This window comes from Staurois parvus, unplaced genomic scaffold, assembly GCF_062004578.1.
Source record: "Staurois parvus isolate SC_StPar_1 unplaced genomic scaffold, SC_StPar_1.0 ptg000151l, whole genome shotgun sequence".
Classification (NCBI taxonomy): domain Eukaryota; kingdom Metazoa; phylum Chordata; class Amphibia; order Anura; family Ranidae; genus Staurois; species Staurois parvus.
Window position 1 is genome coordinate 3,984,241 of NW_028317947.1, and position 12,181 is coordinate 3,996,421.

Here is a 12,181-nt window from a genome sequence, read left to right on the forward strand (position 1 = left end):
TTTCTGATATTGCAGATGTAGGCCCTAAGCTTTCCTTACTCCTCCAGAACCTCTCCCTGATGCTAGTCCCTACACTAGCCACTTTGCAAATGAGTGCCAACTCCTGGGGCTGGGGATGTAAAAAGACACTGCTTGACCCAAGATGGCCCCCAGGGTAACATGGATGCAGCGTAGCCAGCCAGAGCGCTGCACCAGAAAACCATAGGGAAACCCAGTTTCGCTTGACTTCCCTTCCAGATGTATTGCTACCATGGACTAGCTCCACCTACAGTGGAGAAAATATACTACACCTGCCTAAAAGTGCATCAGCTTTCAAGGTTGTAATATTCACTGAATACCCACCTGCCTTCTAGAGCTAAGAAATGCAGTGTAAAATATGTGCTTTAGGAGGCTGTAGAGAAGAGATAAACAGGAACAACTTATGTGGTAGGATTTATTTCATCTTTGTGTACCATCCGAGGATAGTCACCACTTCAGTGGGTAAATATAAGGATTCACAACCATTTAAAAATGTTATCCATCTTGTTTAGTATGTATACTCAAAACGTTTTTATTTTAGTTTGTACAAAGTCCCCTGTGCCATGAGGGAGATCTACAAGGATCTATGTAGGTGTAAGGATTGATGTGTATGGTATACCTACATGGAGAATTCCATAGGAGATCTGAGACCTTCTATAACTTAGAGATCATTAAACAGGGTGAACTTATAAAGATGAAGACTGTTGGTGGTGGTGTTTTTAGAGAAGGTCTCATCACAGCTCTTTCAAGCAGAAGAAAGGTGGCATTATTTTTTCACAGTGTAGTGGGTTAAGGGCATTTTCGCAATAGCAGATTTATGGATTTCCAATGTGCAGTGGACTTTGAAACTTGGCTATTATGTCATATTGTTTTGGCAAAGATACACCAATTGTGTATATTTTTACATCATAATTTTGTGCGCACTGATTAAGTTGTAGACCAAATATATATGCATAATTCTCTTTTTGCTTTCTTGAAGAAAGAAAATCAGGATATGAATGAGATGCTCAAGACCCAAAAGGCTGAGTTACAGTCTGCTACAGAGAAGATCACCACACTGGAGAAGGAAAATATGGTATCTCTATCTCATGTACACTGCTCATAAAATTAAATTAACACATTTTAATTAGAGTATATCATCAAGTCAATTAAACTCCTGGGATATTGATCTGGTCAGTTAAGTAGCAGAGGGGGTTGTTAATCAGTTTCAGCTGCTTTGGTGTTAATGAAATTAACAACAGGTGCACTAGATGGCCAACAATGAGACCAACCCCAAAACAGGAATGGTTTTACAGGTGGAGGCCAATGACATTTTTTTTCCTACTCATCTTTTCTGACTGTTTTTCACTAGTTTTGCATTTGGCTAGGGTCAGTGTCATTACTGGTAGCATGAGGTACCTGGACCCTACAGAAGTTGCACAGGCAGTCCAACTCCTTCAGGATGGAACATCAATACGTGCCATTGCCAGAAGGTTTGCTGTGTTTCCCAGCACAGCCCCAAGAACATGGAGGAGCAGGGGCGGACTGACAACTCATGGGGCCCCCGGGCAATAGGGGATCATGGGGCCCCTGTGTTCTTGCCCAAACTCAAAAAAGCATATGCAAAAGGTACCAGGGGCATCTCATGGGGCCCCCTACTGACCCCGAGCCCTCGGGCGGTGCCCGAGTTTCCAAATGGTCAGTCCGCCCCTGTGGAGGAGATTCCAGGAGACAAGCGGTGACTCTAGGAGAGCTGGATGGGGCCGTAGAAGGTCCTTAACCAATCAGCTGGACCGGTATCTGCTCCTTTGTGCAAGGAGGAACAGGATGAGCACTGCCAGAGCCCTACAAAATGACCTCCAGCAGGCCACTGGTGTGAATGTCTCTGACCAAACAATCAGAAACAGACTTCATGAGGCTGGCCTGAGGGCCCAATGCCCTCTAGTGAGCCCTGTGCTTACTGCCTGGCACCATAGAGCTCAATTGGCATTTGCCATTGAACACTAGAATTACAGGTCCGCTACTGGTGCCCTGTGCTTTTCACAGATGAGGCAGGTTCACCCTGAGCACATGTGACAGACGTGAAAGGGTCTGGAGAAGCCGCCAAAAACATGCTGCCTGTAACATCGTTCAGCATGACCGTTTTGGTTGTGGATCAGTGATGGTCTGGGGAGGCATATGCATGGAAGGACGCACAGACCTCTACAGACTAGACAATGGCACCCTGACTGCCATTAGGTATCGGGATGAAATCCTTGGACCTATTGTCAGAACCTACGCTGGTGCAGTAGGTCCTGGGTTCCTCCTGGTGCAGGACAATGCCCGACCTCATGTGGCGAGAGTATGCAGGCAGTTGCTGGAGGATAAAGGAATCGATAATATTGAATGGCCCCCATGTTCGCCTGACCTAAATCCAATAGAACACTTCTAGAATATCATGTTTCGGTCCATTCGACACCGCCAGGTTGCACCTCAGACTGTCTAAGAGCTCAGTGATGCCCTGGGTACCTGAGCACCATTTTGATTTGCTGCAATTAACTTTCAGTCATCTGTAGGTTGATAATTTTCATTACCATCAAACGATGGGGTATCCTTACGTTCCTAACACATTTACCCAGTCCATATCAGTATACATATCTGATGTGTTTTCAGTGTTCCTTTAATTTCTTTGAGCAGTGTATAAAGAGTATACACGGAATTCCTAAGGCGTAAACATGATTATAATATGAACAGTTTGAAATATATTCAAATATATACAGTATATTCATATACAAAAATGAATTGTTGCCCAGAGATAGGCTTTATAGTAGTTGCAAACTCTACCACCTTTATAAATGGCTCCTCTGCAGTGTTATGCCATAATGGGATAACATGCACCACATTCTAGCACATTATGGCAGACTTACCTCTAAAATGGAGCCCTCCAGCACTGTGCTTTCACCGCTGCTGGAGCTCCCATTCTTGCCCAGTCTTCCTTTCAGGTTTGTGCTCTCCAGCAGTTTGAATGGCAGAGCCTCGATGACGTCACATGCTTGGGAGTCATCATTGCGGCACAGCACTTTGCCATTGGCTGTTTGAAAAAGAATGATCCATGCTGGTATGGCCAGCTTTAGTATTAGAAAACATAATACTGTGAAGGCCAAATTACATTAGTGTGGTGCATAATTTTGAGCGTTAACATGCATTGCGTTAAGGCAAACCATTCATTTGCATGTGCTGCTGCTCAATACAATACAAGTGTGTTGGAGAAAGTGTATTGGGATGCCACTCCAATGGTGTAATTCGTGTTACTGTGCATGAACGTTAATATAATCCAAAAGTAAAATTCCACCTTTACAGCCAAAATCAGTGCAATGTTACCAGAAGAGCAGCGTTACCTGAAATGGAACACAATGACTATGGCCATGTCATACAGTGGCCATGTTACATATGTACCATATGATACAAGTGCTGTATTGCCATACACCATGTTGCAATTTAAGATGTAAATCAAAGGCCACATTACTATGAACTATTCCCTAACTGCCCTGGGCCAACTCACACACCTTTAATTATTGTAAGTTTTAGGGTGCATTCATACCATTAAGGTCTGGTGCGTTATGTGAACACATAAGCTTTAGCAAGCTTTGTGCCACGCTTTACCTTGCATTGCGTTATGGCAGCCCATTCATTTGAGTCAGCTACCAATGCACAAGAACTCTTAAAAAAACCCCAAAAAAAACAAGGCAAGCACCATTTTTTGCAACGCAGGGCATGCCTAGGACCACACTGAGCAATGCCAAAGTGGGTGGTAAAAAATAAATATAGAAATACCAACCATCAATCTCCCGCCTTCTCACCTGAAAAATATAGCGGTATGGTCCAAGTAACTCAAATACATGTACACTTACACTCTTAGGCTGATAGAAGCCTAAAAGGAAGTTACCAAATGGACCATGTGGCTTATATAGTATTTTTTATATTATATAGGCTGCATGGTCCATTTGGTAACTTCCTTTTAAGCTTCCATCAGCCTCAGTGTGTAACTGCACCATAAAACAAAGTGTGGTGGTGCATTAAGCTGGCCAAATATGGACTGAAATTTTGATCCATCTATGGCCATTCTCACTCAACAGAATTTGATCTAGCAATCGGCTTTTGTTAACACCTTCCTGCCCAGCCTATAGCAGATTGACAGCCAGACGGGACACTCGCCATTGTGACTGGGCATCATATGAAGTCCTATCAAAACGAGCCGCTCACGCGGCTGCGGGGTCGCGCAGGGGCTTGATCTGTCACCGGCTGTGTCCACGGGACACAGCCGATGACATATCACTACATCAGCCTGTTGCAGGTATCATGTGACCGCTGTGACTAATCACAGCAGATCACATGTCAATTGTATACAATGGATTGCTTCCTGTCATGCCATCCATTGTATACAATTATGTTGTTAGCTGTGACTGGTCAAGGCAGTCACATGATACAGACAGGGCCAATCACAGCCCATCTGTATCATGTGATCAGCTTTGCCCAATCACAGCTAATCACAACAAAAGACTGACTGAATCAGTTTCATTCAGTAACAATTATTGCAAATATCAATTAAATACATTGGTATTAGCAATCTTAGTGTTAAAAAATATAAATAAATCCTGATCACTTGCCCAGAGTAGTTGAATGTTATTATGGTAACATTGTATTGCTTTGGTCACAGTGTGCTGAAAAATAAAATAGTAAAAACAGAAAAAATATAATAAAAAATAAAAAAAATAGAAACATTTGAAAAAAAAATACAAATTCAATTATTATGATTATTTTCACCAACAAAATGTAGCAGAATACATTTTGACCTAAATTTATAAAGAAATGTTATTTATTTGCAAAATTTTATAACAGAAACGAAGAAAAGTGCGGTTTTTTTTTTCAAAAGTTTCAGGTGTTTTTTGTTTTATTTAGTAAAAAATAAAAAACTCAGAGGTGATTACATACAACCAAAAGAATGCTGTGTGTGAAAAAAATGATAAAAATTTCATATGGGTACAGTGTTGCATGACCGCGCAATTGTCATTCAAAGTGTGACAGCGCTGAAAGCTGAAAATTGGCCTGGGCAGGAAGGGGGTATAAGTGTAAAAGACACTGGGATGGTTGACACCACAGTCCACAAAAATGTTTCTTGTTGCCAGCCCACAACAGGGCTAATCTGCTGATCCTCCCAGTGCATGACTAGTCCTTACCGCTCCTGACCAGCTGCCCCCCCCCCGCTGTCTAGTGATCTTGTGCAGTGGACTGTGCATGTCATCACACCCATAAACCAGCGATGGATGTGAAGATGGCAGGAACAGTCCACCACTGGGCGTGGGGGAGCGCTGTTTTCTGGAGGATCGGGTGAGTATAGGCTTTGTGTTCACCCTTAGACAAAACGAGCAGTTAACCCATGCAGTGTGGGCACATGCATCGGAAAAAAAACATTTGCCAGGTGTTTGGCTTTAAATCTGCTGGTACATCTAACACTTTCCTCTTCCCAGATTGACAGTGTTGCTGTTCAAATGTTCCCCCTGTGCTCCTTCTTCATCTCCTTCACTCTAATACAGGAGGTGTATTACCAGTTCTGGCACCTCCAGCACTGAATGTATGTAAAGGCAAGGGGTGCTGAGGTGTGCTGGAGGATCTATAGTTGCTGGCTGCTTGGGAATCTATTGTCACTGAAGGAGATCTAATTTGTGGAGGGTCTATTGTTGCTGGGGAGGTCTGTTATTGCTGGTGGGGGATGGATCTATTGTTGATGGAGGCCACTTGTTGCTGGAAGGGATCTACTGTTGAAAGAGGGGTCTATTGTTGCTGGCGAGTTTATTGATGCTGGTTGCTGGGAGATCTATTGTAACTGCTGGGGGTATATTGTTGCAGGGGTGGTATTTTGTTTTTGGAGTCCATTGTTGCTGGAGGAATCTATTGTTGTTGGCTGCTGGTGGATCTATTGTCACTGAAGGGGATCTATTTTTGTGTGGTGGTCTGTTGTTGCTGGGGAGGCCTGTTATTGCTGGTGGTGGATCTATTGTTGCTGGGGGTAAGTTTTTGCTGGAAGAGATCTGCTGTTGAGGGAGGGGTCTATTGTTCATTGTTGCTGGCAAGTATATTGATGCTGGTTGTTGAGAGATCTGTTGTAACTGCTGGGGGTCTATTGTTGCATGTTATATTTTGTTTTTGGGGTCCATTGTTGCTGGAGGAATCTATTGTTGCTGGCTGCTGGGGGTCTAATGTCACTGAAGGGGATCTATTTTTGTTTGGTGGTCTGTTGTTGCTGGGGAGGTGTGTTATTGCTGGTGGTGGATCTATTGTTGCTGGGGGTAAGTTGTTGCTGGAAGAGATCTGCTGTTGAGGGAGGGGTCTATTGTTCATTGTTGCTGGCAAGTATATTGATGCTGGTTGTTGAAAGATCTGTTGTAACTGCTGGGGGTCTATTGTTGCAGAGGTGGTATTTTGTTTTTGGGGTCCATTGTTGCTGGAGGAATCTATTGTTGCTGGCTGCGGGGGATCTATTTTTCTGCTTTTCTTGTTTTCATGAACAAATCCCATGTAAATTATTTAGCACCACAAAATGATACTTGGCTCTGTATTCTCTAAAAGGAGAGGTACTAAGAGGTGGGTGGGGGGTGGAACCAAGTGATGGTGATCGGAGGTGGGTAAGGGGCAGTGACAAAAATTGACTCAGAAGGGGGGAGTTCCAGCAACAATTGTTTGAGAAAAAAAAGCCCTGTATAAAACTAAAGTAATGTATTTGTCCATTTAATCAGGATTTACTATGCCAAGTGAAGAGCGCTGAAGGGGAAAAAGAGATGCTGACGAGAAAACAACTTGAATTAGACATGGAAGTGTATGTATGCCTAAATGATGGCTCTTTGTATATATTGGATACTAATGGATTATATGTGGCATTATGTATTTATTTTGTATCTCATACAGATAAATATTGAGAGTCTTATGCTCAATAGAGAATGCATAAAACAGTCTTGGCAACGTACCAACTGTATTTATTTATGAGGAAGGCATCTATTATTTTACTGTCTGTATCCTGATTGAAGACATTTTCCAACACTTACTGTTTGGTCACCGAGATAGGAAGCGAGGAGAAATGTCTTTAATTGTCATGGTTGCCGGCTGTCAGAACACAATGGGGTTGATTTACTAAAGGCAAATGGATTGTTTGCTTTTCAAGTGCAGTTGCTCCAGAGCTTAGTAAATGAGAGGAAGCTCTGCTGACTTCCATCACCCAATCATGTGCAAGCAAAATAGCTAATACTAATCTCTTGAGCAACTGCATTTGCAGAGTGCACAGTCTATTTGCCTTTAGTAAATCAACCCCAATAGCTGGTGGGGGAGATTCCTTCGTCTACGTTTTGTTGGGTGGATGTGGAATTGTGTGATATTGAAGTGTGTATGGCCAGTTTAACTATACTATACAAACATGCATCATGCTTTTATTTTTTTTTCCTGGTACAGGTATAAATTGCGGGATTTCGAGAAAGAATTAAAGCAAAAATTTGAGGCTGAAAATAAACAGTTGCAGGTGAGTTTCCAACATTTTGACATTTTGTCTCTTAACTATCCCTTAGCCCTGGTTCACACTGCTGCGACTTCAGGTGCGACATGCGATTTACAATGTACTCTAATCTGTACTGTAATCTAATGTACTTCAATAGCACTGTCTTAATAGGTGCGATTTCAAGTATCACGATTTGAAAAATAGTTCCTGCATTACTTTTTAACCACTTCAGTGTGATTTGACTCATACACGCATACCTCGGTTTACGAATTTAGTTAGTTCTGCGAAACTTTTCGTATTGCAAAAAGTTCGTGAAACCGAAACACGATTTCCTATAGGAATGGATTGAAAACCAATTAATCCGTTTTGGAGATCAGAAAAAAGTAAAAAAAAAGTCTTTTATCTGTTCAAAACTCTTTATAAAGTGCACTTTAAAGGCATAAATACTGTACAGGGACATGATTAAAAATTAATTCGGAAATGCATTGAAAACCAATTAATCCATTCCGTAGGTCAGAAAAAAGTAAAAAAAAAGTCTTATCTGTTCAAAACTCTTTGTAAAGTGCACTTTAAAGGAATTAATACTGTACAGGGACATGATTAAAAAAAATTGTAAATGTATTGAAAACCAATTAACCCGTTCCGGAGGTCAGAAAAAAGTAAAACAAAGTTCAAAACTCTTTATAAAGGCATAGTACTGTACAGGGACATGATTAAAAAACATTATTTTCAATGGATTTTCATACGTAAACAGAAAATTATGTTAACAGAGGTGTTCGTCAACCGAGGTATAAAAAAGTGTAAAGGGATCCACCTGCGCTGTTATGCAAACTAAATAAGAGCAGCTAACATCTAACACATCCCCTCAAGGTGCATACAAAACAATATTGGTACTGTGATGCAGCGCTATAATTACAATAAGTGCAATAGCCTATTATTGATACATATAATAAAGGGGAGTGAAGGAGATACCATCAAGGAGTGTGGAGCCTGACCAACCCAGTGATTAAAAGCAGGATCCAGGGTGATCCAAAAGGCGGTGTGGCCCTTGGTGGTCGCAGTGGGAAGGTGAGCGCATATGCCTGCTGGTTTGGATTTTCACCTCACTTTATCACCAAATGCGTGAGCACGTTTGCAAATGCATGGTTGATCCTATAACAATATTTATGGACATTAATTGATCTGTTTCATTATGAATAATACACATGTCACTTATATGGGAATATTTATCCCTATATAGGGAAGCACCGTGGTTTAATCATATCCCTTGATGGGAATCAAACCAACATCACCTGTTTAGGTTCCATTGAACCTCTTTTTCTGTTTGTGCACTAATTAGCACTTGTGGTTCACTGAATCAGATCCTATCGGAACTTATACCATATGTATTGTATGATTTAGTGTTATCTATTATTACTCTGACGTTATTATATGTATCAATAATAGGCTATTGCACTTATTGTAATTATAGCGCTGAATCACAGTACCAATATCGTAAACCGAGGTATGCCTGTATATATTTATAAAGAAAATATATATATATATATATACTCATATATTTAACTCATATAGACTAAATGGCACTGAAATCGCACCTGTGTCTATATCAGTGCTACTTTGAAGTCTCCTTTTAAATGGGATCAAGTCGCATCACTTTGAAATCGCATTTGGAACCAGAGCTTAGGCTGGCCATACATTATAAAATTATCTGGAGATTTTTGGTTTAGATTTACCAAAAACCATATAATAGGAGGACAAACCTGAACAACACTTTCAGTTGTATCCAATTAGGCAGGCCCTTGCACTACACAGTTGAAGATGAATCTAAAGAAATTGGGCAGAAAATTGGAAGATAATTGTATAATGTATGGCCAGCTTTAGGCTGCATTCACACCTGCAAATGGGCCTGACACTGATTACATGTGAGAACCCTAATGTGGGTTCCCAGCAAATAGCTTTGGGAGGCAACCCCAGTGAAAGCAAGGGCATCTCAATTCAGGATATGTGTGTTCTGGTGCGTTTTCCATGTGTTTTGCCGTGTTCCATACAGAAAAAATGCAGCATATTCTACATATGTTGGCTGCATTGAAATGCACTGCCTTGGTATGTACTGTGGCCATTAGAATACATGGAAAACACTATGCGTGCGTTTTTGATGCAGATTAAAAAATGCGCTGAACTGCATTTGGTGTGAACCAGCCCTTAAGCAGGCGTGTAAGGCTCAATTGATGACACGATGAATGTCATTCAAAAGTATTTCAAAACAATTTTCTTTTAACAGTCGAGTTTAAAGTAAATATACTTTTACTTTCCCAAACAAAATTCTAATTCATTTGTCGGAGAAAAAGTTTCTACCCTGCTCCTTCGAAGTTTATCCTTTGATAAAGCTAAAGTCCAGGTAAAACTGCTAAATACAAAGATGAAATACATATACTGTATGGAAGCTGTTTAACTGGCTAAAGGATTTGTTTTTCCATCTATCCAGGGGCCACCCTCATACTTTTATACTTTTCTTGTGATAGAACTACTTTAACTACTTATATACCTGGCATTTTATTTTGCACACATTAAAATCTGCATTTTTTTCCCTAGAATTTTCTGTAGATCCCCAAAAAGTATATATTTTCTTAAAGCAGAAAAACTGGAGAATAAAGTGGTGGTAGTTGCAATTTTTTATGTTGCACAATATTTGAGCAGTTATTTATTAAACACATATTTTAAGGAACAAATACACTGAAATTAAATATAGTGCAAACAAACACAATATTAAACCCAAATTTTTGATAACGTTTAAATGATCGGGTTGCATCGAGTAAAGTGATACCAAACATGTCAAGTCTTAAAATTGCACATGCCCGTGGAATTGGAAAAAACTATGATACCCAAATATCTCCATAGGTGACTAAACAGCTCCTTATGCAATAGCATGGCCTGGTGACAGGTACTCTTTATGGAGGCATTGGGGGTCTATTATACCCCCAATGTCTCCCCTGCCCTCCAATGCAGCTATTCAAACAGATCATTTTTGAATAGCTGCATCCTCGTCACCATTAGCTGAGGAATGACAGCTGTGATCCTGGAGGTGATGTAATACACTGCAGGAGGGATCAGAGAATGGATGTTCCCTGAGTTCCTCCTGCTTTCACTGAGGAAGCCGTTTGCTGTGCCCCTGGGGCAAAGAACAAGAGAGCTTGGGAACCGCCGTGGGTGACGCCAACTTGGGGTGCACCCTTTGAGAACCCCATAAAAGTGATCAGGCGGTTTTAGATCCACCTGATCACTTTTATCGGAAATCCCTGCGCTGGTTCTTAAAGCCGATACCAAAGTCACAGCTTGTTTTAAAGCCACACGTTATCAGCATATAAACTGAAGTAATGTATTTGTCCATTTAATCAGGATTTGCAAATCAAAGTGAAGAACCTTGAAGAGGAAAATGAGACATGGCATAGAAAGAACCTGGAATCAGAGCTGCTACTGTATGTATACGTAAATTATAGCTCTTTGCATATATTGCATAATACTGAATTCTGTTTACTTAAAGCGTCATCAGCATACAGACTATGTGGCACTATGCAACTACTGAATAATCCATCCATACAAATATCCATACTTCTGCTCCATAAACCTGCTACTCACCCACTTCATTTATCTAGGAGGAGAGCTCTAGCCACTATTTCTACAGTTATTCTCTGTGTGTCCTGAATACGGAGATGTTCCATCACTTCCTGTTTGGTCACAAAGACAGAAAGTGAGGATAAATCTCTTTAATAGGGACACAAACTGCAAGAAAAACCTTAGAACAGTGGTCTTCAAACTGCATACCGGGGGCCATATGTGGCCATTTGCTTGCCTTTACCTGGCCCTTGGGGCACTATTTCACCAACTGACACCAATGATGAGGCACAATTCCCCCTCCTGAGAACATCAATGGGGGACTATTCATCCCATTCATACGAACAACATGGCACTATTCCTCCCATTAAAACAAATGATGGGACATTTTCTACTCCCACTGACCAAAGTCCGGCCCCCCTGAAGCCTGAAAGATAGTCAACTGACCTTTTGCTTATAAAGTTGGAGATCCCTGACCTAGAAGATGTTCTAACCTTCCTCCACGGTACTAAAAATGTGCTTTCATTGCCTGTGGCCCCCTTGGTAAGGCCTCGACATGAATCTCCATCTGATACAAATAGAAGCCGTTATCTCCACCCAATGAATTGGTCAAGAGAGAAAGCCACGAGGATTTCAAATCCCCAGAGCTGTGAAGCAGTTTTCTCTCCTCTCCTTGCAGCGATGACAGTTCAAGCTAGATGGAATCTGATTGATCAGCACAGTCCATGTGACGATGCTGACCAATCAAAAGTCCTCTAGCCTGAACTGTCATCCCTGCTAGGAGAGGAAAGAAAGCAGCGGGGATTTCAAATCCCAGCTGTTTTCTCTCCTCTCCTACCACTGAGATTATGGAGCATCTGTCTCCATAGTATACATCCCCACTCACCCACACTTCGTTGCGGGAAACCACCCTGCACCGCTCCTCCTAAGACAAGCCTAGGTTAACGCAGGAGCAGTGGGGAAACTGCATGCGATTTGGACAGGAATCGCATTCCTGTTCAAATTGCATGCTATTCTTTGGGGGACAATTTGCATCCATTAATGCAAATC

General features: G+C 41.4%; 1 protein-coding gene across 3 annotated transcripts in view; it reads left to right on the forward strand.

Annotated features, from left to right (window-relative positions):
* Positions 1-12,181, forward strand: part of CALCOCO2 (calcium binding and coiled-coil domain 2) — a 113,398-nt gene that overhangs the window by 38,674 nt on the left and 62,543 nt on the right. For all 3 annotated transcript variants that reach the window (XM_089674362.1, XM_089674363.1, XM_089674364.1), the window contains 4 exons: positions 998-1,093; positions 6,771-6,850; positions 7,477-7,543; positions 10,916-10,995. In XM_089674362.1, the coding sequence (XP_089530488.1) occupies positions 998-1,093; positions 6,771-6,850; positions 7,477-7,543; positions 10,916-10,995 (323 nt within the window). The remainder of the gene's footprint in view (positions 1-997; positions 1,094-6,770; positions 6,851-7,476; positions 7,544-10,915; positions 10,996-12,181) is intronic.